The sequence below is a fragment of the Hippoglossus stenolepis genome, chromosome 10, assembly GCF_022539355.2.
Source record: "Hippoglossus stenolepis isolate QCI-W04-F060 chromosome 10, HSTE1.2, whole genome shotgun sequence".
NCBI classification, from domain to species: domain Eukaryota; kingdom Metazoa; phylum Chordata; class Actinopteri; order Pleuronectiformes; family Pleuronectidae; genus Hippoglossus; species Hippoglossus stenolepis.
The window spans coordinates 22236217-22263613 of NC_061492.1; the positions used below are offsets into that span (position 1 = coordinate 22236217).

Here is a 27397-nt window from a genome sequence, read left to right on the forward strand (position 1 = left end):
TATATTGTGCAACTTATTAAGTCGTAGGAACCTGATAAATAACTCATGGACGAAGAGATGTGAATCTGTTCTTTACTAACAAGACCTGTGGAACTGAAGTGAAGAAGCCTCTTGATGAGAGATGAAACATTTCACTTAATCACTTGATGTATCCTCTATAATGAGCTTTAGTTTGACACACACTTTCTGCACTGACTCTGAGGACATACTGTGGTGGAAACGTTTGCAATTAATAGTCAATAAAAACACATGAACCTATTTTCGTGTGCCATGGCGCAGGGATCGTGACTGTGTGCATTTGGTATTTTGGAGACAGGATGCGCCTGGTGCATCTGGAAACAGGGAGAGATTAAGATCTATTGCGTGATTCACCATCAAACAACCAGAGATTGTTTTAAACTTCCCTTATCCTTCCAGTTAAGGAGAGTGAGCACCGCAAAACAGTGTAGTGTCCTTTTGGTGAGGGCTGATTGCGTGAGTCTCAGAGTGAGGCCCTAATTTGTATTCAATCAATCAAATTCAATCCAATTTTATTTGTATAGCCCATATTCACAAATCACAATTTGTCTCATAGGGCTTATTGACTAGTAATTGACAAAAAGTTGAATTCTGTCTCAACTCAATAATGCGCCTGGCTGCGATGAATGAGCGCCTGCTCTCAGCGCTCCGCTCTTTGCAGTAATGCACAATATTCTCTTTCTTTGTTGTTCACATTTTACAGAATGTAATTCATATTTTACACATCAATGATGTATGATGCCACCCACTCAAACCCATCAGCTATTAATCAGAAATTTTTACAACAATACCTACACAACCTGCAGATCAACCGAATGTCTGCGGGTATAACTGCAATCTGAGCAACACTGAGTTTCAGAAAGTATTGTGCATGTAAACGGTCCCGCTGTGGTCCCACTAAATGATCTTAAGTCGCAGGAAGCTCATCACATTGTTCATGTATTCCACACAGGCTCCATCACCTCCTTCGCCCTCTGCTAATGAACCAAAGTATGAGAAGCGCTGGTTGGATGCCGTCTCCCTGCCCTTGTTGATGGCCAGAGTCTCCAGGTACAAAGCTGGCACAGATAAATTAAGGTAAGGGTAATCCAGCATTATATAATTCACCTCTGAGGTGCACAGTTCACTGAGCACAGTTGTTGGCTTAGCAGGCACTTTTAATTTAGGCAGGAGGATGTTAATGCCAATATCTATGCACAGGCATAAACGGCTTAAAAGGTCACTGGCTCAGGAGGCTCAGGAGGTGTGACCGTGAGAACACTGGTCAGGGTTTAAATGCATTAGATTATCATGCATGTTCCTTTTGTATTGATTTGAACAGTGGTTCACTATTCAATCACCATTTTCTGTTTCCAAACTGTGAGACAGAATAAACAGGTGTATTGTTTGGAATTTGGTAGTGATCAACGTAACATGTAGCATATGCTAACACACAAGACTCGATCGCATTCATTCATTACACCAAACAGGGGCTCGGCCAGGATTATATTTCATAGTATACACAATAACTGGTTGAGTGTACTGTAGGTCTTACTCACAGTTTAACCTTTATTATTTGAGACATATGCAGTGAAATTTAGAGAAGCAAACCGCTCTCCAGTTGGCCTCATCAAAAAGGTTGTAGGTTAACGACCATAGTGTAGTACTGAGACATAGTAGGAGACTGATTGGCAGTTTAGCATTCACTTAAATATCTCAGGGGTAAAAACCCTTCAATTCTGCCCCAACTGCCTCGACTCCACCAATCAGCAGCGCGAATAGTGACTACCTTAGCAGGGGAGCTTTGAGGCTGACTGGACAGGGTCGCTCCAATATACAAATCCAAACCAAGGTAGTAAAATGAACAATCAAACAGCTGAAAGCATCAGAAACCTTCAGAGGACACCGTGGACGCAGGCAGAAAAATACATTCTCGAGCACATTGTCCGATAAAAAAGAATCAAAAGTATGAGCTGATTTTATTTTCATGATACAATGTTGAGCTAAATTGTGAAAAGCATGCATGGTGCATCTGGGATTCTGCCTCGGTGCCACTTTATTTATTTTTCTCAGACACTGTGGATTGATGTTACGAATCGTTTTGTAGTTTTTGTTCATTTCATGGCTGATCACAGCTCAGTTAAATTTGTGTGCTGTAAACTAATGACAAACTCCAATTACAGACTTGTGATCAGGTCCGACAAGAGGAAATTCTTCATTTTGATCTCATTAGTTTTGGTTTCACATTGTAATTCATGGAGCACACTTAAGACCTTTGTATGACATATGTAAGTCCTGTTGTCATCATCTACGTAGGCTGTGTCTGTATATACTTGAAATTCCGTTATTGTGTTCACTAACTTTTTGAACAAAGTGCATAGGAAAAAAGTATTCTTTGCGTTTGAAGGAGAAAGTGAATGAACTGGTTAACTTTGACGATTTCGTTGTCACTGTAATGTCCTTATTCTATTACTACCAGCAAAATGAACGTCCTCCTCGTTCAAACATTATACTGTCAAAGGTAAAGACTACAAGCAATGCTGCAAACTGCTGCTTCGTCTTCTTCTATTGGTTAATGTCGCCACCTCCTGCAATTGATCCGAAAGTCCAAACTATTCAAATGTGGACCAAGACCACCTCTTTTGTTTCGGACTAAATTTTGTTCTGGTCCGAAAAACCTTCACACCTGAAAGGTCTGAAGGTCTAGGACCAAACCAGGTAGGTTTGAAAGCACTTTTAACTGACTTTTAACACAATGGTTTGGATTTAACAAATACCAATACTAAAAGTAAAGGTTAGCGTAGTTCGATGTGTTTCAGTGCTTTTGCCTTAACTCTAAATGCCTTTTTAGTTACTGTTATTGTCAACATGACGCATAATGAATCATCAAATTCATTTTTTTGTTGTTGTATTTCTTCAAATTGGAAATTAGTAATTTCTTGCACTCGAGATGTTGTTGGAGCAGAAACATCTTCCTCTTTAGGCGTGTACGGCTGCATAATTTAGAAATTGCAGGTACATGATGATAAATAAATAATGGAATTCTACTGTGCACAGTTAATTAAAGATGTTTATTAAACCTGGACACCTTATGTCCAATAACAAGACCCGGGCAGCGGCCAAATATAAGAAAATGTTATAAAAATACTCCACTCCTTTAGAGAATGAATCCACAGAGGTCAGTTACGGCACAATAGCTCCAGTTCAACACTTTGTGTGTTTGTTGATTCACAGATACTCAGCCTCAAGCTTTTTTCTTTCCATGGCTGCTGAAATTTAACCTGTAGTTACACCCGAACATTGATCACCAAGATACCTAGGAGGATAGAGAAGAGATAACTCCAAGCATAAGCTGTATCATACCGATTGGTGGGAATTATGATAATAATTAATAATAATTGTTATAATAACATTTATCATTTTCTACAGAATTCAAAGCTGTAATATTTCTGCTCAGAAGACGACAAAGTACTTAATATACTTATATATTGTACTTTAATTTGACTATTTTCATTTATTTTTACTTCCCTACATTTCAGAGTTACTGAAATGTCCTTTGCAGTTACTTTACAGATTGAGATTTTACATCCAACGCAGGGTCTAAAATATGATGCCTTGTTGCTTTATACATCAACAATAGTAATAATATAACACTGACTATTGCAATTCTACATGATTGTGCCTTAACATTAAGTACCTTTGGTTGCTAATGATTCTGTTGGCTACTTTTACTATTGTAATTGTTTGAATGCTGGACTTTTGCAAGTACATGATTTAAATATTTCTTACACTTCGAATAGAATTCATTACTGTGGGTTATTAAGGTCTTAGTATTCCCACTGCATGTGATATAAACCTAAGTACACAATAACAATAACTAAACAGAGAAAATATGGATTAGTAGGCCAACAGGGCTAATGCATGCCTTTTAAAACACATAGTGGAACCCTTTAGGCACATTTGAAAATAGATTTCTAGATATATGTTTGCAGCATGAGTGCAATCTGCATTTGTATGATAATTTTGCCCTCTGTATAATGAATTATCAATAATGCTAAAATTCCCCTAATGTACAATAATTCTATCTTTTAGTGGCAGTGTTAAGCTATTGATCCTTCTTCTGTGTTCACACTTGTTGTGATGGTATCTGTGGATCATGCTGGTCTTTTACGCATCTTTTCTCACGTAACGTCTTCTCAGCCAAAACTTGTTCTTCTAAACATTTGCTATGGGCTTTTTGAAAGTATTTATTTATAAACAATTAATTGATTTTTAATGTGTTGCTATTGTTCTTCGATGCGACTAATTTAAACAATAATTTCCCCCAAAATACCATAATTTTAAGCCTCTGGTACGATACGTCAAGGTGTCCCACCTTGTAACACTGGGATCTTTCTTTGGAGTCATCAGTCATTAACATGACAATATATGAAGGAAACATTGAATTAATTTCTCTGTGTTAAAATGCAGATAATAATAATACAGAAACCTGGCAGACATGTCAGGATGTACAAATTCAGAGCAGGTCAATATGGACGGGAACAGAGGAAAACATCTTTGAATCCTGAACTTGAATCTTCAACAAATTTAGAGTGTAATACCAAGATAATCTGGTTTTTATAGAAGTCTTTTGATAGGGCACCATTTATTAAGGGTTTTTCATCAGAAATGAGTTAATTAATAATGATAATAATTCATTAATTTTTATAGATCAGTTACAAGCCATTAATTAAAATATGTTTCAGGTTCATAGATTGTCTTTCCTGTTTTTTTAGCAAGCTCTTAAATTATTGAAGGATACTTCTCGAGAGACCACTTCTCCTTTATAGAGAAATGATGCGGATATCTGGATCAAAAACAAACTACATATTATCATATACAACTACAAAATGTATTATGGTATATGATGTTATTATTTATTTCTAATTATTTTTCTCTCAAATTAGTTTAAAAGAAAATTCAAAGCAATAATCACAAACATTGCTTGAATCTATAACCCTAAGTAACCTTGACCCTCAAGTGCCTCTCAAAAATAAATAAATGTGTTTTATTGAAACAAGAAACAAACTCACAACCCCCCAACATCTGGCATTTGCCTTCAGGGTGAAAGAGCATTGATTCCCTGGTAAAATGTCACTACAGTAGCCACAGGTATCTATTGATTAAGACCAGCTAAAGGCAAACTCATCCACTTGCAATTAGAAAGGGGTCGATGTGCTTTTAGTTTTTTTGTTTGGGGTATTATTCTTTGTGTTATCTGAGCCTCACTGAGTGGAATATGTGGAGAGCATTAGGGGGCTGTTTCCACAGCTGAAGAATTAGATTTGTATTAGTAAATAAGCAGAATTTAGTGACATGACAGCTGGTTTGGAGCCAGTCATGGCAAGGTATGCAACTTACCTAATTGTCATTTAGAAAACTATGTCCATTGCACATCTGAAAATAGTTGCACCTTCAAAGATTCACCCTTTTAGTTGGTCTAATTAAATGGAATTATATTGAGGTTATTCAACTTTTCTGTACCATACCTGACTCAAACAATTATTCCAACCATGTAATTTCATAAATGGCTTAAACCTATCTATCTTTTAAAAAGGATCCTGAAGGAACAGTCATTGGATATTCTATTGATCCTTGCTGGTACTGCATATTCTCCCAGTTGGGGTGACAGAAATATTTTCTCCACAATTTTTCTTGATACCTAATTTAAATCCAATTCACTGGGGAATTGTTCCTGTGTTTTCATATTTTAGTGAAAAAGGAATCTGAAAATAAGGCCTCAATGATAGCTCACCGGCCTTGTTTCTTTCCTTTGCACACATTTTCAGTCTGGCCAGTCTGATGTGTCGGAGCAGCTGCTTACACTGACAGTGAGGTGTTGTCAGCCTGTTTAAGCTGTCAAAGGGGATCTATTAGAAAGGAACCTTGCAAATTAATACTGCTTTTCCTGCTTGTCCTTTGTATAAAGTGTTAGCCATCATTTCCAGTATATATGTCATTCTTTGTGTCCACTAAGGTTTAAGTCTTAGACAACAAACACACCTTGTAAAACTACATTGTCGGAAATACAACAGAGGAGCAAGTGGTGCGTATGTTCACAGTGGAACAAAAATCTTAAAAGCGAATCCAGTGACTTGCTTTGTAGAAGCGTTTATTAAGAAAGATGGCAGGCAGCGATTTGTCTTCCTGTAGCTGCAACTCTGAGCCGGTGTAGAGACTCTGAGCATTGAACATGCTATTATCAGTTACATTTGCACCAGGTGACATGCTTGCATTGTTCTCCTGTAAATCTGACTCCAGTGTGGCCACTGCCAGTAAAAACAATATAAGCCAGTGGGCTATATATAAATAATTACTGAATGTAAATACAATCATGGCTGTTGCGGGTAAAGACATACCAGACACTAGTAGGGTCAGATATGTTGTTTGATTTTATGAAAGCCTTCCTGTTTCACTCACTAATCGGTGGACGTGGCACATTTTCCCTCTTGTGCCATTCACACCACAACAAACAGCTGGAGTCCTCTCAAACCCCCATTTATCCTTTGTGTATCACCCTGTATGTTGACTGGGTGATACGTCTCTGCTTTGTCTCAAAGGATTTATTACTGCCTAGTCAGCAACCAGGGCACAATAATTTGTGCCGCCGGGAATGGTTCAGATGTATGAAAAGAATCGCACTCCGTAGATCCCATCACTCTGGGAGGATTTCAGTCCTGCTCATTGGAGGTGCAAGGGCTTTAGCAGCTCCTCTTGACAGGGCTGTGTTCTGCTGACATTGATCTGCCGGCTGTCCATTCCTTTGATTAATCTCTTGGTTTGGAGCTCTTCACTCATTGCACTTTCATCCCCTCTCACATTTCCCCCATATCAGCTCAGTCTCAGAGGTTCTTCATTAATTGAAAGGGATCCAACTGATATACTGAAGATTTCTGCGTCATCTGTTGCTCACTTTTTTATTGCCCTCAAAGAGATATTTTGGCGTTGCTAGTTTTAAAGAATTTCGGAAAAAGAATTAGGAACACACATTAGCGATTCTTTATGGTTGCACAAATCATAGAATAAAGCTAATTTGAGTCAAGCAAATTGACACTGCAAGAATTTATACTCTTGTTAAATCAAAAAAACAACATTAAGCCCAGTGAAAATCACGACTAGAGAGCCAGTGAGTCAGTACACAGGCAGCGGAACATACGATTTTAACAAGCTTATTGCAGATACAGTGTGAAAGTCATGCTCACCAGAGGATTTGTTAGGAATGCTGACTTTGTACCACCTAACCTCCAGGAAGTTTTGTGTGTGTATAAGTTAGGGAGTATACTGTTTGGTTTAGGGGGCTGTCTTGGTAGATTTCCCTCTTCATACTGTGCATTCAACGCCTGTCTATTGTTCCTCTGTTTTTATCAGGCTTCACCTCACGTATACCTCTACAACATCTCCCCTGCTTCTCATGCAATCTTTCTTCAAGAGAATTTTCCCTCTAAAGTGTCACAAATGGGAAGCACAGAAATGCTTGCATGTTTAGTGACAAGTATCTCAGAGGATAAAAGTGTCAGCAGCGTATAAACGCAGTGAAATTAAATGTCAGAAAGTATCACATTCGGCCGATGAGTGTGATCTCTCTTAGATGACCTCATCAACACCCCATCAACACAGAGATGTAATTGTGTTAGTATAGCAGTGCGTTTAACCTCCAGGCACTGCAAGGGGGTGATGAACTCGAAAGATGCCAAACACAAAATTATTTGCTGTTAAAAAAAATGTAATCCTCATTTCTTGCTGCAAATGCTTTGTGAAGGGTAATTTTCTCAATCTGAACTGTAGGGTGAATTATTTTGACATGTCTTAGCCAGTCTGGGGATGTCATGCACTTTATTTATTTATTTATTTTTTCAAATTTTCCTGTCAGTCATTTTGGGAAACTCACTTATTTGCTTGCTAGAGAAGAGTTAGATGATAAAATTGACACCATAAATGTAGCCAGCAACCTGTTAAGGCGTTATCATAGTGTCCGCATCTGCCAGTCCCCTATTGTCCACTATGGTCCTAGTGACGTAAATGTCTTCATCCACTTGCAGTCCACTAGGGTATGCATGAACCCCTATGCAGATGTCCACTTGCAGTCCAAAATTAAGGATTGTGCTGAGTAACTGCCTGCATGCTCCAGGTACAATATATCCACCCGCTGGCATGGAATGGAATGTGGGATCAGGTACACATGCGGATAACAACAGCCCGATGCAGACCCTAATCTTAGTATGAATGGGGCCGTGGGCATGTACGTGTGAACGAGTACCCAGCAGACACAGAACGCAGAGTATGGTCCACCCTTTATCTTATCCCATCTTAGCTTAGAATAAAGACTGGGCATGAGCCGAGGCAGCTAGCCTGGCTTCCTCTGAAGAAAGTTATGACTCAAAGCCAGCACGGCAAACAACTCCCTGTGGAAGGTTGAGTTATTCTTTTACATGTTTCTTGTACAGATTAAACAGACACTATAGAATGTGTTGCAATCAGCGAGCTTTGAATGTTTTATAATGTCTTAATGCTCAAGTAAACTAACCAGGTGTTGGTGGTACTGACCTTCTCATCTAACTCTCTCATAAAATATCAAACCATTCTTTTAAGCTTTTGACTTCAGCCACAACTTGTATTGATCTGCACTTCTGTCCATGTTCCCTTTTAATTAGAGCCATTATCTGAGCTCTCCTTTTTTTTTTATCTTGCAGAGGCATTTAATTGAAATCTAAACAATTTTGTAGCCTTAGCACAAAAAATAAATGTGATTAGAGAAATATTACCACAAATATGACCAGCATTGCTCAGACTATATAATAACTAAAGAACCGCCTCTTCATAGCCTTGGGTGTGGAGATATTTTTATAATTAGGTGCCACTAGCCCATCAGGCACATGAAAGAAGCTCTACTGCACATAATGCAGTGATATAAGTCGTACAGCAGAAGTAACGGACTGCTTCAGCTCCACTTTGTGAAAAAAAAATTACCTTCAATCGTCTGCAGTATACTTCTAATTTTGACCTCTATGTTCCTCCAGGTCCAACTGTTTTGAAGTCTTCGCCTTGGACGGAGCCAGCACCAATATTCTTCAATTTTGCACTGCAGCAGAAAGTACCGACTGGCTCCAAGCAATATCCTCAAATATCAATGACTTGACACAAGAAAATGTAAGTCCATCTCTCGACGTTAGAGGTTTTGGTTGGATCTTATTTTGAGTCTTGATTTGAAAATGAGGGTGAAAAGTAAAGCAGAGATTGATGGGGTTTGTGATCTTTTTAAATGAGTGAAAACTTGAACTACTCATATGACATTTAAGTGCTTTTCTTGGCATTGCATTTAATGTATCTTTAATCTGGTTGCTCATGTCATCTAATTAAATATATATGGTTATTTTAAGTAGTACAAGTGGGCAGACTATTAGTTTAGAGAATCACAATTGTTTATCATCCGATTGGTAGACTTCTTGTTTATAAAGAAAATATTATAGATATATAATATCATAAATATGTTTAGCCCACATTAGCTACGTGTTTTCTCTCGTCACACACAGACCCCTCCTGACAATCACTCATTGAGTCACAGTCTGCTGACAAAAAACAGGCTCTCACACCTAATTAATGACTGCTAAGTAGTCCTTCAGCACATGCACTCCTCTCTCTCATTTCCTCCTATTTCACTTTGATTATCACACTGATGATGCTGTGCATTTTTGGTCAGGATGCAGATGCACTCTACGCCCATGCTCGTCGACTGCGCAGCTGCCTTTTTTAAAATGGTGTGGTTAATTCGTGCCTGCATCACCTAATTATTGACGTGGAGTGTGATTGCTAAATGGCCAATCAGGATGTAATTGTGTTCCTGCTTTGGGAGAGAGCAGAACTTTTGTTTTAATAACCTACAATCTTTAAATAGACTGTGACACCCCTGGGTTCCCTCATGTGTTTTTCATGGAGATGACAGTCATCTGGTTTGGCAGAGGAGTATTTGATGTCTGTTTGATGTTCCTTAACAAAGACTAGAACTAAGATTCCAGCTTGTTAGTGACTAACAATGAGGATTTCAGGTGACTGAGCAGAGGAGGGACCACCATGCTGAGATATGCTGACACACAAGGGGTGCATTCATTGCAAGGCTTAAACGTGTGTGTGTGTGTGTGTGTGTGTGTGTGTGTGTGTGTGTGTGTGTGTGTGTGTGTGTGTGTGTGTGTGTGTGTGTGTGTGTGTGTGTGTGTGTGTGTGTGTGTGTGTGTGTGTGTGTGTGTGTGTGTGTGTGTGTGTCATACACCTTTTAGACCTTCATATATTTTTAATGGAACAAAAAAGGGTAAATCACTCGGAGGGAGCACATTAGAAAAGGTCAAATTTGTTATTGACAAATTAAGTTAATGTTTATTTTTAAACTCAAGGTAACCTCCAGTGGGGCTGCATCTTAATGTCGGCTTATCTGAAACCCGATGAAGCAAAATGTGACGGTTTTAGGACATTATTTTTTATCGGTCTAATCTTTAATAAGGACATTGCATCTCGTACCCCAGCCTTATTGGGTCACTAGTCACTAACAAGCTGGATTCTTAGTTCTAGTCTTTGTTAAGGAACATCAAACGGACATCAAATAATCCTCTGCCAAACCAGATGACTGTCATCTCCATGAAAAACACATGAGGGAACCCAGGGGTGTCACAGTCTATTTAAGGGTTGTAGGTTATTAAAACAAAAGTTCTGCTCTCTCCCAAAGCAGGAACACAATTACATCCTGATTGGCCATTTAGCAATCACACTCCACGTCCATAATTAGGTGATGCAGGCATGAATTAATCACACCATTTTAAAAAAGGCAGCTGCGCAGTCGACGAGCATGGGCGTTCAGTGCGTCTGCATCCTGACCAAAAATGCACAGCATCATCAGTGTGATAATCAAAGTGAAATGTGAGGAAATGGCGGAGAGGACTGCATGTGCTGAATGACTACTTAGCAGTCATTAATTAGGTATGAGAGCCTGTTTTTTATCACCAGACTAATCTGGGCTCAACATTATATATGAGGAGTTACTTACTGTACAAGTTTTTCAACATACATACAGTGAATCTATGTGTAGTACTTTTGCTCGAGGGGGTAATTTCGACACACTGTGGCATGGGGAAGACTGGAATCTAGCTGCCAATCTTCTGGTTAGAGGCTGACCCAATCTAACCCCTGAGCCACAGCGGCAGCATGTCTACTGTTGGAAATGAAAAGCCCATTTTTTGCTAGTACAAAGAGAGAATGCATTTGATTTGCTGTTTTGTCTCCTACCACAACACGAAATAAAAATAGTTGTGAAATATTTCCTGTTTGGAAAAACAAAAAACAAAGCCAATTGAAATCTCTCTAAAGCTGCTTTCAGACATGCTCTGAGCTGTATGTGAGAACGCAAATGGCCGAGTGAGAGGCTTCAGACTGTCTCATAAAAAGTCTGGATAATGTTGGAGAACAAGCCGATGTCAGAAAACAGCAGGAGGTCCTATAAGAATACAAATATCTCAGGATGAACAAGTGGTGCCATACACCTATGTGACACTGATTAACAGCTTTTTGGAGATAAAAGCCAAACTAAAACATGTGATATCCGGAATAGCGGAATTAATATGTTACCTCCTGCCTCTGCCTGCTGTACCACCCCTCCCCTGAATGGGATGTCTGTGTTGATGTGCACACGTCTGAGTGGAGAATCTCCCGGTGTGTTCTTCATATGTGAAAGTTAACCTCCGGAGAAAGTCCTGACCCAATTGTGCGAACATTCTCTGAAATTCATGTCTGAAAACAGCTTAAATAAACTATTTTGCCTATTTGGTCTTTCGGTAGATATAATGCTGATTGTATAATGACATTCAAGCAATGCAATTTTGACACAAAGAAGTACCTCATATACCTGCTGGATCATATTCTATACACACATTTTCAACAGGATTGTACCATAACCTTTAGACTGAAACATTGATTCATGAACAAGTTGTGTTACCGATTCTCGTTTTGTCTTCATTTCCCTCCTAGATAAAGATCATCAATAAATACTGTGCTTCAGATGATCAGGTATGCTCACGCAGACCTATTGTGATCTAACAGGTGTAACATGCTATTTGAAACCAGGTTCATAATTGTCACAGCACAACAGACACCATGTACATATCACACACCTGCTTGCATTATGTAATGTTTTTTTAAGATATGGTTGGCAATGGGTGGAGACCATGTGGAGTTCACTAATACTCTGTGACTGTAGATCTATTAATTATAGAATGTGGTTAACCTTGTTATGACGTGTGCTGATAAAGATGTTGCATTAACCTTTGTTTGGAGGTTTTGTTAATTTAGGGATGTTGAAGTCTTCAGGAGCTGCTTTAGCTGGTGACCAGTGGAGTACATGCCCCTTAAGAAAACCATGATCTTACACACTGAACATTTCCAATTGCATCCCCATAGTTGTGTAGATGACTGTTCAGGCAACGCCTCTCCGCAGTTTGTCCTCTACATACAGGTGCAGCTTTAAGAAGCCCTGCATTGAATCTGTGGGGCACTCTGCCAAATAATTGAAATTATTCAAGTCACCTAAGCAATTTATAAATAGTTTTTAGCACATCTTCATCAGTGAAGCATCCGCAGGTATAATTGTGTCACAAAAGAGATGAGGTTTGCTGGAAGGAGTTGAGACCACCACATACAGAGTGTAGATGGAGCAGTAGGTGGAGACAGTGTAGATATGCTGCTGAAAAAAAGAGCAGAGAAACATCCTAAGTCAATCTGTTGGAGAGCAACAGTGAATTGTTGCAGTGCAGCTGAGACTGCAGCACCACTGAACTGATGAGCATCATTTTAAATGTATAATTTCAAAGCTGCATCTCTGTAAAGCCTGTTTATTTCATTTGATTTGACAGAGCACATTTTGCTTGGCTCTGTGTCGTATTCAACAAGAACAGATTTTTATTGTATGTCATTTTACCATTGTGTTACAGAGTGGTGGAAGTGTGTGCATGTCATCCTCTCCATCTTTCCAGATTGTTCACATGGGCTGGGCGTGTGAAAGCCCAGAGGGCAGCACTGCTGGTCCAACTGCAGCGTTCAAGTTCCTGGCTCTGAGAGGACCTTATTTTTATATCTTCACAAGTCCCCCGGTAATCAGTCTTTGTTTTGTTCAAGTTTCCCTGCTCATTCAGTTTGCCATTAAAGGAAATGTTGTTTCATGTTAAGCTCATTTGAAATGGTTTTGTCTAAAATCTGAAGAATATCACACTGACCCACATGACTTACACACCAATTACCTCCATTCAGCTAATGATAGGAATTTCTTTCAGGGTGTTTTCATGCCTCTCTGGCAGCGACATTTTGTTTTCATGTTGTCCATCTATTTGTTGTTCATCCCATTCTTATGAACACAATATCTAAAGAAAGCCTTGAGGGAATTTCTTCAAACAAACGTGAACTGATTAGATTCGATTTTTGTAGTTAAAGTTCAAGGATGAGGTCGCTGTGACCTTACAAAACTACGGTGGCCCTGAGAGCTCAACGCACTGCAACTTAAGAAAACACATGCAAGTAGACAAAACACAAGCAAAGTAAGAAAACATCTTCATCAATTTGACACCTTATGCACAACACAACACATTACACACAACAAATGACACAGAAACGCGCTGCAATTACAGAAAACGACAACGGAAGTGTTTCAAGGGGTTATCTTACCCCTTGAAACAGAGTCACAAGTCATAGTGGTTGAAATCTTCCCTTACGAATTGGGACGGCCCTCAAGAAGCCTATAAGTCATCAGTAGTCGTCGCGGGAACCCATTACGTCATCAGTAATCGTCCAGACACGTGTCCAGACGTGTTCATCACTTTGAAGTGTCCCCTGGAATCACTTCCGCTGTCGTTTTCTTTAATTGCAGTGCGTTTCTGTAATGTGTTGTGTATAATGGGTTGTGTTGTGCGTAATGTGTTGTGCTGTGCGTACTGTGTTGTGTTGTCTGTAATGTGTTGTGTTGTCAAATTGATGACTTTGCTTGTGTTTTGTCTACTTACATGTGATTTCTTAAGCTGCAATGCATTGAGCTCTCGGGGCCAGCTTACAAAACACATTTTTTGCCTTCCAGACTTGATATCTCAAGACTTTCAGGAAATCCTTTCAAATTTGGTGCAAATGTTCACTTGGACTCAAAGATGAATTGATTAGAATTTGGTGGTCAAAGGTCAAGATCCTCATTTGAGTCTAGATGAGAATCTAGACTCAAACCAGAAAATCCAGTCTAAAGAACAAATTAATTTATTATAAGACACAGGAGATGCCAAAACACTGCAAGCTGATTAATATGTCTTAAACCTTGTTAAGCCCTATGAGACAAATTGTGATTTGTGAATATGGGCTATACAAATACAATTTGATTGATTACTTTATTGATTACAGACAGAGCAGAAACTAGAATTGTACTTAGTAGTGCACATACCGCTACCAGGGCCGAAAAGTCCCCAGTTCTAATAAGCTGCACCAAATGTCCACTACCACAGATACTGTAGTCTTCATAACATTGTATCAGAAAATGTAATAAGATTAGGTGTTCTCATGTACTGTTGTGAATGAGATTTGAATGCTCATGCGAGTTCTGTTAGATCTGGAGTGTAGCTTCTTACAGATGATGTATATATATAGTTCATAATATTCACTGTCAAAAAGCTCTGTCCTTATAATTTGTGTTGTTTGCAGGTTGCATAAAGTGTGTGAACATGCAGGTTTTCCTCTTGTCTCTACTTTTAGAGTGTTTTCGTCACCAGTTTAACGCTGTTTGACAAAGGTATCTTTTGAGTCTGTGTGTTTGTGGCCATAACCCTTGCCCTGTGAGTTTCTATAAACTGTACCAATTTGATGACATTTCAAGAAAGACCACAAATTGTGGTGACTGTAATTGGGACTTAACAATTACAAGCTGACTACTCTGTTATAATCGTAGAGTGTGCATCTTTACTATGCCCAATGTTCCCCCAAAACTTAAGAGTTGCTGCTTTTGTGTGTGTGTGTGTGTGTGTGTGTGTGTGTGTGTGTGTGTGTGTGTGTGTGTGTGTGTGTGTGTGTGTGTGTGTGTGTGTGTGTGTGTGTGTGTGTGTGTGTGTGTGTGTGCGTGCGCTCTTATACAGATATCTTTGTGAGGACCATTTTGAGCCTACAACCTACTTGGGTTAGAATCGGTTTAGGTTAGGGTTATGCAATTAGTTTGGATGGTTAGGGTAAGGGGACAGGGAATGCATTATTCCAATGAGTGTCCTCACTAAGATAGAAGTACAAGCATGTGTGTGTAAGAAACTGAACCAAAATAATGTATGTTGCATTCAATAGCCACACATAGCCAATAGCTACAACACACAAGCTAAGAAACGAACAAGAAACTTACATGTTAATATTACCCAAAATTTCCCCAGAAGTATATGATGCTCATACAGAAACTGTGTGCAGGATTAGCAAAGCTATATACATGAATTGCAAACAATAAGAGGCTGTTAATTAAATAACCACAATTAGGATGTTAGGTTTTCCTGATAATAAAAACAATCTTAATACTTTTCACATTCCCAATGATTCCAGAATTATAATTATGTGCAGTGACAATTTACCCGGCAAATAAACAACTTGCATTTATCTGGACGCAAGATTCTGTTTATAACGATGGAGAAGACATCTGGGCCCTGCCAATACACATGCTCGACCATCACACAAGTGTGTGTGTGCATGTGTGTGGGACGAATAAAGGAATCTTAATCTTAATGAGTCAGTCTCAGCTTTCAATCATGACGTTTCTCCTTGTTTTTATGGCATCAATTAGCTAAATAAAACCAAATTTGACAAACATCAGTGCGATATGAACAACTTAAGATGACAGAAACTATCTTTGAGACATTTTTATTTGACGTGTACTCCACATGGAAATGGCTGGGTTTAGGGTCTAATACACCAGCCACCAGGGCGTGATCAAGGCACTTTGGCTTCACTTTTGGGGAACTGCCATGTTGTCCATATTTGCATAGTCCTTTACCTTCAACCATGTCTTGTAAACTGTGAATCTTTAACTTTGTTTCTCTCATAAACTTTTAACTCCACTCAGCCAAGTGTCCAGCAAGCCACCAAACCGTCTGACCTTCAGAACTGCTCTTCTCCTTTACCCTCCACCTTTAGTTTGTCAATTTGCCAAATCCACTTACTTTCTGTCTTACTGAGAGTTACAGGATAACATTGCTAGCACTCATGTAGTCTGTCTGCTAAAGTTTGCCGTAACTTAGCCTAGCATTGCATATATTCGCTCACAGACTGGAACAGTGGCAAGTCCCTGAGGAGGACACTACGCTCAGCCAAGCAAGAAATAGTCCAATATATAACCTCCCATAAAAAATGTACTTGCTGTTTTTACACCTAAAGTCACTTTGAACTTTTTTCTTAATGGTGTCTATACCTTTATATTTACTGCACATATATGAGGGTGTCATCGATCATTTTATTTCACTCAGCAAGAAAGCAAATAAGCACATTTCGCAAATTGTCAAACTATGGCCTTTAAGATGCTGTAGCCCTTGTTCAGGAGATCTGTTACAGAACTGAGTGGGTAGAACAGCTGTTTCTCAGTCAGCACTCCATCACTGCACTTTGATATGACACCAGCCACTTTTGTTGGAAGTGAAGTGCTGCATCTGGCCAGGATAATGTCGCTGTGTTATTCAGCTTGCGTATGTAAGCATAACGTAGGTCATCCAGGATTACACGCCTGCTGGAGACCATTGCATTTCATCTTTCTGTCTCCCTCCAGTCTGCTCCTGACTTCATATCACACAGCACATATCGGCGATTCCCTCTCTACATCAATATTCACCCAAGATCTGTCGTGTGTAAGTTTTCAGATGGTCACTGCAGCGGTTTGCTCCCATGGCAGAGACCAGAGTGTGCCCTTGTTTAAGCTAAGGCTCTCAAACTGGGCTTTGTTGATACCATCAAACAAGCGTGTGCGGGGGTGGGGGCTCTTTGGTTCTGCTCGGGGGTTTTGCCACAGCAAAGAGAAAACTATCACTGCTGGAGAGTTTTCAGCAGCACTGTGGGTGACGTCTGTATTTTTTACAGGGATGTCAGTTATAAATGGTCTGTACATAAGTTTCCAAACTCTTGTTAGACTGAAATAGTCCTTTCTTCAGAAAGATTATGAATATAACCACAAGTCATTTTGTTTCCTCGTTCTAAACCATTACCAAACCTCAGCAACATTACTTATTAACTAAATGCTGAAGGAAATGTAACTGATATTTCCCTTGAACAGAACATGCCACAGGCAAAGAATGGGAACTTTTTTCTGATGGGGATTCAAGAACGTGTCTGAAATTGAGGCATTAGAAAACAACTTTTTTGAGCCCTTTTGGTGATTTCACAAAAACAGAAATGGAAAGAAAACATTGCTTTATCCTGGGAGCAGGTGAGAGCTGCAGTAAACATTTCAGAGACGACTGTTACTGTAGGTCATAAATTGGGACCAAAAAATACTGATGATGAGGTTTTAGTGACAGAAGTAATCTGCCATGATTTTAATGGATATGCTTTCAACATAATAGATGTATTGAGTGGAGTGGATTGGAATTTCAGGAGGCATTATGCAGCTGCTGGTGTGAAATGCCAGAGCTGTCCTCAAGCTTTTGTTGAAATATGGCTGTGTCCAAGTAGGTGGTTTAACTGCACTGTGTCCTGCATCGCATTAGGGTAGCATTAGTGCTTTTATAAAACACGCCCTGGAAAACAAAGTGTCAGTTAGTGTGTATGTCATGTAAAGATATGCTCACCGCTCAGTGTAGCATGCTGAAAACTGTTATCACAGCCATTCATTTAACCTGGGGATATTGGAATCACCACTTTAATAAGTCCTCTACACCAATTCCATGGGAGAAAAAACGTATGTCTGCCAGTGGTGTGAAGGGGTCAAGATGAGTAATCCGACCCGATTTACAACCCTGCTCTATGCCTTGTAACTTCCCCTGGCTGTCAAGTCCATTGGTTAATCTTTATGAAAAGGTCATTAACATCTACCTTCATTTCAAAGTTTTCCCCTGAAACACCTGTAGTTTTTAGCATAGGGAGAAAAACCTTATTTCCTGGAATACAAACTGGAAGTCAACTAAAAGCTGGTTGTCTGAGGGGTGTGGACAACATGAACAAATACAGGCCAGGGATTAACTCCTGGTGCCTGTTATATCATAAGCATGTCAGTTAAGCATAATGCACATTTCTACTGCTTTAGTTGAAAAGATTGAACAATATAACCATTCTATTTTTAACACTGAGTATTAGTGTCCTATTTCTGTCACTGTGTGTTAATGTCTCAGCCAACTATAGTTTATAGTAATGTACAACTTACAATGTTCCACAATAAAAGCCCTGTTAAGAAATACAGAGTTTCTGAAGAGCTAGAGGGTCAATAATATTTGAAATGGATAGAGGAAATGTTTTGTTTCTATTAATAGTTACTTAAACAGGGCAAACGGGAACAGATTAAAACAAGACTTTAAAGTATGACCAGTAATATTTATATCAGAAGGAATAACAAATAAAGGCATTTTATCTTGTATGTTCTCATGTTACTTAAAATCTGTTCCCTTATATAAATGACGTTTTTATTTGTATCTATATTGTATGCAAAGCACTTTGAGCTACATTTCTTGTATAAAAGGTGCTATACAACTATAGTGTATTATTATTTATTATTATTATTATTATTGTTAATCTTATTGTTCATTGTTGGTTTCGTCCTTTTCATAGGATTGTTTGCCTCTTAGAAAAATATAAAACATCACTGAAATGCTGCTTTAATTACAGGGAAATTGTTTTGTTGACCCTACAGGATTTGAAGCTCGGGGTGGAGGTTTAGATCTGAAAACCATGATAGTTTAGATGGCGACTGAAGAAGAACCTTGTGCTCTGATCATCTCCTCAGGAAATGAAATAAAACAACAGGTTTTCTCCTGTTTTATACATTAAGCATTTAACATAAACATCTCTAATATTCATAAAATTTTGTCAAAATTTGCAGTAAGTTTGAATGTAACTTGACTATTAAGGTTATGTTACAGGGCTGAATTTGTCTAAATCTGTTATCACAAATATGAATATTTATCTATAAGGCCCTTATTGGTCTTTTACCCCCTTACATCACCTCACTACACTCATCGAACACACTCAATGATGCTCTGGAGGTGTCAACTGCTTTTACTGAGGTAAACTCCAGTCTGGTAAATCCAATCTTTCTCATGCACCTGCAAAATGGAATAACATACCTTTTTATCCTTAGGGCAATTTAATTCTGTAATTCCACCTAATTTTACCTCCAGCTGGTCTTAGTTGATTCATTTGGTTTAAATCAAATTGAATGCTCATGATATTTGGCAAATTCAACTGTTTCTTATTTGAGTTTTCTTGCCGTCCTGGAAGTTTTTGTTTCTTTTCTGTACTCGGCTGTATTGTAAATGAGTTCTCTACCTCAATTTATTCCTGAGGTAAAATAAAGAATGATAAATAGATCCTCATTCAAAGTATACAGCTAAAGGAAGGTTCCACATCGACCAAAGTACAAACAAAGTGCTACATACAACATGAAACCGAACATTACTATGGAGGAGGGTGTGTCCTAAATATGTGATTGGTCTTTAAATTAAAATTTTTCTCCTTGTGTTGTGGTTACAAGAGAAGTGAACTGGGTCTGTACATTTCTGTGCTTGTCGCAGCATTGATGTAAATATTCTACCTACTCAGGTTTGGATAAAAAGGATAAATCAATTTTATACCCCGATACTGGCAGTTCTTTCAAACATTCACACAACTGAACTACAGTGCCTGCCTTAATTTCACCTGCTTTGGTATTGGCATAAGGAGGTGCTGCTAACAAGTGCAAAAAAAGAGCTTGTTTTGATTCACTGCCTCTTCATCTCACACTCCTTCATTTTTATTTCTCAGATCAGTGCCGCTGACTGGGGACAAGCTGAAACAACGTATAACCTCTATGAGGTTCTTTTCAAGGTTCACAAGGTATGTTAAGAGCGGGGTGCTGTGATGTGCACAAGGGCTGTTCAAAATTTGATCACTGCAGTTTTCATCTCAGTATGGAGGGCTGTTCTCCCTCTTTTTTTACCAGATAAAATAGTGTGTCAGGGCGCCGACATAAAACAGACCACAAGTTTTTTGTTAAAACTGAGAACTAAATGACTGACTTCATTAAAGAAATATTAAACAAGTGAAGAGACAGCAAGAACTTTTGTGCATCATGTAATAATGAAGGTTCTGTGTTGCAGCTGTGGTTGGCGGAGGACTGCTGGCTCCAGGCGAGGCTCTACTTGGGGCTGGAGCATTCACCTGAGCAGCAGGAAAACGAGTGTCTGAGCTTCAGCATTCTGGTCGGCCACGGCCAGAGCCACACCTTCAGGGTCGAGCTGGCCACCGACCTGGCTATCTGGGAGAAGTCCTTCCAAAGAGCTGTCTTCTTGGAAGTGCAGCGAATACGAGTGAGTTTTTCTACAACACTGTGTAACGGGGCAACATTTTCTGTTGGATTGACGGGGTTCCGGAAGCTCTCACAGCCCCTTTTCAAATGGCAGCGTGAAGCATTTGATGTTAAAATGAAGACCACAGCACTTTGTGTGCCTTCAGTATTGGTTTTAAAGCCAGAAGCCAGATAAGCACTGTCCTCAGCTTCAGATGACAGCTAATACGCATTCTGAAGAATACAAAGTCTCAAAGTAGAACATTATCAGTTTTGTATGCCAGAGTCATTGTACAGAACTGCATTGGATTCCTGTTATTGTGTTCAGTCCTGCACAAAGGCATTAATTAACACAACAACACAACACATAGCATCTGCATTCATATAAGCGTCAACATTAACAAAACATAATTACATTAACACTAGAGAGTATATCCATAATATAAATACAATATTGAATGACATACATTAGATACAACACAAAACACAGACAAGCCTAGAGAAAATATGAAGTCGCATAATTATCAGAATTTAAAGCAACACAGCCGATGGTTTCAACTTGGCATACGTTTGTTTTCTAAAGATTCCTATTCGATAGAATTGTAAAACTAAACTTTTTATTCATTTTTAGCTGACATATAGGAATGTGTTCTAGTTTTGGTCAATATAACCTGACTCCTTCCTGTTGCACATCCAGTAAAATAGTCATGTGTCAACCAACAAAGTTTTCCATGATCATGCGGAGGTGCAGGCTGCTTAGTTCAGTCTGAAGCGTTCTGCACAGTAATCGAGATTTAATCAAATCCAAGAACTAAATCGATTATTAATCTGAAGCTTCTGTCAAATACATTGACCCCCATTTATTACAGCAAGACAGTTTCCCGTGTGAGTAGGGATTATGATTGATGGTTGAATGATCAATCGAGTCTCGCTGCAGCTCTATTAGTGTTAAAGACTTTGAAGATACATTCTGTGTATTGGTCACTTTGGTTTTTAATCACTTCCATCCTTTCCTAACACTAATTTAATGCTTCAACAGTGAGCAGTGATTGCACTTGATGAGACGTGTTTCCTGTTGACACATTGTGGTTTCTGGGCTGTTTGAAATTTGTTCTTATTAAGAAATTAATTGAATTTGAAATTGAAACATGGGCACTACTCTGTTTTCCATAAATGGTATTGTTACTTTAAAGGCATTTAGCACGAGTAACCTGACGAACGAGTCCTCACCTCATTGAGCCAATAAATTGCATCTTAAGCAAATATGTGTCGAGTGTAAAGGCGATCAGCTCCTGTGGAGAGTGCGTTGTTAAGCACTTCTCAGTAGCAGCTGTCTTGTGTCCGCCAAGAGGCTTAAACATGAACATTAACTGGAAAATGTACACGCAGAGGACGAGTCCAGGCCTTACTTTTCCAGTTTTTAGCGTCTTTGTGTTCGATTTGTGTTTAAATTTTTTATCACTTACCTCACTGTGCATCCATTTACTGTCCAGTCCACACAGGGCCAGCTGGATCCGCTTTGCCCCACTGTTCAATACGCCTGCTTCCATGTTATGATTGCTTGATACCTGTGTGTAATGCTTTATCATTTGTTATTTTTACCATCGTGCATTAGATTGCTCAAATACTCTGATGCAACTGACAGTACATGCTGCATCTTTCAGTGATTACAACTGGGAAATACGTCCATGTAATAGTAACAATAGTACAATATGTGATTCTTTTTTTTCTCCGTTGTGACTCACCAGGCGTTATGAATTGAGGAGGTAGGTTAACACAAGTGTAAATACTGCATGGAATACAGCAAAGTTGAGGGGCCGAGATATTAAATATTTAGTCACAGTAATATAATATATATGGGCAAGAAATATCTGCTGAAGTTTGTTGTTGGTTGTTTTATTAAGACTAGGAATAATTTAGTATTTTAGTGATTCAAAAACACTGAAGATCTTGAACATGTAGATGTTAATCCTGCTAGGCTCTGCCTGCCGCACCTCTACCAGTGCCTGTCTGGTTGGGTGCAAGGTCCTCAGGTGGGGACCACTATGCATAGATGTTTGCCCCTTATCCTGGAACATCTCCTGGTGGCAGAGCAGTGAACAGGGACATCTCCCTGACTAAGCTAAGCTAAACTTTCTCAGGAGCTGCTGCCTCCTCAAATCTTGTCCTCCTTTTTAGCCATAGCCAGAAGCTGGTCTTCTCTGTTTCTTCTGAGAGCTCACTAGTGGGTGTGGTCCCTGTGGATTCTGAATAGTTCTCCTGTGTTTTTCCTCTAATGCTCCTTAAGAAAGCAGAAAACTCAACATTAAAGTTTCAGGTTGTGAAGGTTGTCTTCAACAAAAACCAAGTCTGAATAACAGACCAACACACACCTCTATTTGATGAGGCCTTCAACAACACTGCTCCATTCTCTCCTTATTTCCTTCTCCATCTAACCAGTCTTACTAAACTGGGTGAAGGATGACCAGAGCTGGAAGAAGCACTGAGCACATATGCTTCTTTACATGAAGCACTATTGTAATCATTCATGGGTCTTATGTGTCAGTTCTAACATCGGCGTCTCATTGAGTTTTATAAGCCTCCCCCTACTCTTAATTACACAATAAATTCAGGAATTAAGAAAGTATGGCACATGTCAGGTCAGAGTTTTCATGAAATGGCCAGCGGCGCCTATTACAATTTTACTACATTCCCACCCTTTCACCCCTCAAGTGCAGCCAACCAACCATAAAGGCTGAAAATGCAGTGAAACCAGAGGGCTTTGGCGCTCAGGGCCCTTAAGTTGGAACATTTATTAATAGAACAATGCAGAGCACCTGTCACAAGATATTTGAATCACTAGAAAAGTGAAATACTTTCCAGGTCAGCATGGTAACCACATATAATTGAATGGCATCCTGTTCACCAGTTGTCCTGTAGTATGTGTGGGTATTACAGCAGAAAGCAGCATGGCTGACTCTGGCACGGGACACTGTCACTTTAGCTAAAACCATCAATCTAAAGGGGTTAGGGACCATGTATAATCCATTTATGTTCACAGGGCTCATGTGGTCACTCAGAGTTTAGAGTCTTAATTTCACTGAACTCAGTTACATTCGCTGTTGATTCTGCATGTTCTAATTCCCAAAGATTAAACATGGAGGGGATCTTTGAGTTTTATATACAATAATGACATGTTAATTAGTGCACAAGTCAGACTAACCATCTGATTACTGATATCTTTGCTGTTGAAAAATGTGAGTGTGTGATTTTCCTGGTGTGGTTCTGTTGATAAATCTCTGTTCTATCAGTTAAACATTTGATTGGACCATCAACATCCCATGATGCATTTGTTATTGATGGGACTGGTACCCGTAGAACAGGGTTTTTTTTCTCCCATCAGGGGACATCTTTTGCAAGCCATACTAAACAATTTAACACATATACCATACTAACGTCTCTACTGTGATGGCTAGCATTGCTTTTCTTTGGTGAAGCATCTGATGTCAGGTGGTAGTGATTTCTTGACGTGATACCAAACAAAAAATTGCTGTTGAGAGCAGTGCATCAACAGTGTATGAATAGTGTGTGATAGAAAAAGTGCAGCATATAGAAGTGCTGTATGAATGGGTCGATGAAACTTGAGTGGTCCATAAGACTTGAAATGTACCATATAAAATGCAGTCCATTTACCATAGCAGGCCAGACTGTAAAACAGGAATTATCTTGCTATGTTTGTCAGTGTTTTTCAATATCTCATACCATGTCAGTTTCCTCTGTGAAATATCTTCTAGGCAAAGACTTGTAATTGTACTTGATCTTTGTGCAGGGCCACAGTAGCAACAAGCTGAATGCTGAAACCTTCCACTTCTAATTTCATGTGCCAAGTTTGAGCTGAGTGGTGAACATATTGTGACATGATCAAAGTTGCAGATAATAGTTGTCAGAGAAAACTTCTTCTTAAGGCCTTTACGGCTTGATGAAGTATTATCTCAGACACTGTTGTATGTGAAAGGATAGTCAATGGTTATAGAGTGTTGGGTGTTACAATGGATGATAAAATAACTTGGGAACCACCTATGGAATATACAAAGAGGAAAGTGAGAAAAAGTATTGCAGAACAGTACAAAGCAAATACCGTTTTAGTTGTTGCATCATTTGTTTTTTGGAGTTGTTAACTTATTCTGTCATATTTTCTTCATTGCTCAGAGGTGTGGGGCAAGACATTTAAAATTAATATTAAACTGATTTGTGTATTACAGAAAAGAGGAATGATTTTAATATATAAGTTCAAGGTAAGAGAACAGACTCTTTATCAAGTCACGTGTTGAAACTTAAATATTTAGTTGACTTAAAAATATTATTGGTTATGTGTAAATCCAGAAATGGACTGCAACCTGATAAATCTGTTTAAAACATAATATCACAAGGTGAGGATCATACAGGGAAATGTCATTTCACTAGATTACAGCAGATGTTGTCTCTGTTTATGGAGTGAAACTCTGTAATTCTCTATAATGGCTATTGATTAATGAATAATTGATTTGTGAAAAGAAAGGAAATCCAAAAAGTGTGGCCATCTATATATTTGTATAATATTATGTAAATGTATATGAAAGGGGCAGGTATTATACAAGTTTTCTTCTTCCTGCTCTTGTTTTGTTCATGGAATGTGGATAAGTGTATTGTTTTATTCTGTAAAATTGTATTTGGATTACCCTTAAATTAATTAAATAAACTAAACTAACAGATAAACTGGCATTAGACCAGGCTTCTGCACATAGGCCACACTGAAATGTCACTTACCAAGAGTTTGCCGTCTGTCTGTCTGTCTCTACATAGTTATGACCTTACTGATAAGGTAGATAGCCATAACAAAGAGCCTGCATCTCTATGCCTCATGGTCACTTCATCTCTCTTAGTGGGACAGAGATAATTAGGATCAACAACAGTAAGTATGTAATGTGAGGACATGTGGGTTGCACAGGACAGCAGGCAGAATCAGGAAGCATCACATTTAACTCGAAGCTGCTCTTCTCTCTTCTCTCTTCTCCGTGATGCATCATGAATAACCAACATGATTATTTATTTCATTATCATACATGAGAATAATGAGAATGTTAATGAAAGAGGAGTTGCCTGTGAATTGAATTTAGTCAGTGGCTCCACATTCACTTGTTAACTTGGCAGTGACCCTTAAGAAGCAGACCATTGATTAGACTGTACAGGTTTTGTCTGCTCTGTGCACCTTGTGTTACATGATGGATGGAACCAGTGCACAGTGATGATGAAGAGGTAGAGGAGTAAAGCTTTCACACTCAGAGTTAAAGGAAGAAAGTCAAGGAACTTGTTGTATATATTTGTTTAGGTATGTTAATCTATACCCGGATCTCATGCAGCCAACAAAAAATGCGTGGACAGAAGTGTTAGTGACATTTTATCCCAGCACAAAAACAAGAGTGAATGACATAAATGAAGAATGTGCAAGTTTCCTTCAGTCTTTTTTTACACCAATATCAAGCAAGTCCTGATGCAGAGCTCCTGCTGCACGAGGCAACATTAGCTTCAAAGGGGAATAATAATAAGCAGAGCTGTTTGATGCTGGAGTCACACAGTTAGCTTTTAGCCAGCTAATCGTGCTGCATCCACCCAGGATGTGACATCAATGTCAACTGTCAAGCTGCAAGTGACGTAAAGGACAGTTTTGAAATCTAGCCTCACTGACATACGTCTAAAACACTGTCATCTGACGTCAAACTTGAATGTGGTTTAATCTGATTGAGCAGTGTTTGGATTTCCGACTCCGATGTACGGCAAATCGGACTTCTGGATCTGTAAATATAGATGATGGATAGAACTAACATACCACAGTGAAGTGGATATTTAATGAGGATTGTCTCCAATTGACTATGGAGTTCAGAGTCATGGACAGTTGTCCCCCCCATCAGATTAAAGCAAAGAAGATGAAATGTGATAATGTAGCATTTTTTCACGCTTTAATGGTGCAAATGTGGGTCACCATCATTTGGGAACGCAGTGAAAATGATGAAGCATTTCAGTTTGCCTGTGATTCTCTGTTCTCCAGCCAATTAGGCGAGCCTCCTGTGGCTTCTGAGTAGCACTGAGCACAGTCCAACGTCTGCTGACCTGCAAACTGACTGGATGTGTGTGTGTTACATAAATACTGCTGATAGGGTGCAAGCAGGGGGTATAACAGGATAAAATTGTCCAGCCTGCAATTTACCTCTCTGAATTTTTTGGAATCTTTTTAGGAGATGATGAAAGCCAACATGACTTTGATGGTCACAGCAAGACATCAAGTTTTGTCAAACATCAATTTTGCAGAGTCACACTGGCTTAAAGATTCAGTGTGTAGAATCTTGTGAAATCTAGTGGTGAAGTTGCATGTTGCAGCTGAATACCCCCCCCCCCCTTTCAAACATGAAAGAGAACCTGAAAGAGAAGCCTTCAGTTGTCATAAAATATTAAAGGTGTTAAGTTTGTTCAGTTTGGACGACTGTAAAAAGGAGAGGACCCACTCCCGATGTAAATATAGTAAATAAGTATTTAAATATAAGGGGCCAATTTTTGCGTAAAGAAAACAACAATTGGTACAATTTAGATGATTACACACTAGTGAAAAAATCACTAGGATTATTTTAAATAACATTTCTGCCAATAGATCCCTTTCACCTAAATCTACACTGAACCTGAAAGTGAAAAACAAACAACAAATTGTGATTTTCTCCTCTTCCGTCAGTCAATATCTAAGAAAACAACTTAGTCCCCTGAGTTTTTAGTTTTCCTTCATGCTGCATAATGTGTTTGTTATATGACGACTACAGAGTAAAGATCCTCGCTGTGTCGTGGCAGAGACATGACTTT

General features: G+C 39.0%; 1 protein-coding gene across 2 annotated transcripts in view; it reads left to right on the forward strand.

The window, feature by feature from the left end:
• sntg2 (syntrophin, gamma 2) overlaps window positions 1-27397 on the forward strand; it is an 80630-nt gene that overhangs the window by 47081 nt on the left and 6152 nt on the right. Inside the window, exons 9-14 of one of the 2 annotated variants that reach the window (XM_035168488.2) lie at window positions 971-1095; window positions 9054-9183; window positions 12046-12084; window positions 13005-13163; window positions 20011-20082; window positions 20346-20555. In XM_035168488.2, coding sequence (XP_035024379.1) covers window positions 971-1095; window positions 9054-9183; window positions 12046-12084; window positions 13005-13163; window positions 20011-20082; window positions 20346-20555 — 735 coding nt within the window. The remainder of the gene's footprint in view (window positions 1-970; window positions 1096-9053; window positions 9184-12045; window positions 12085-13004; window positions 13164-20010; window positions 20083-20345; window positions 20556-27397) is intronic. The other variant, XM_047341657.1, reaches the window with a different exon arrangement.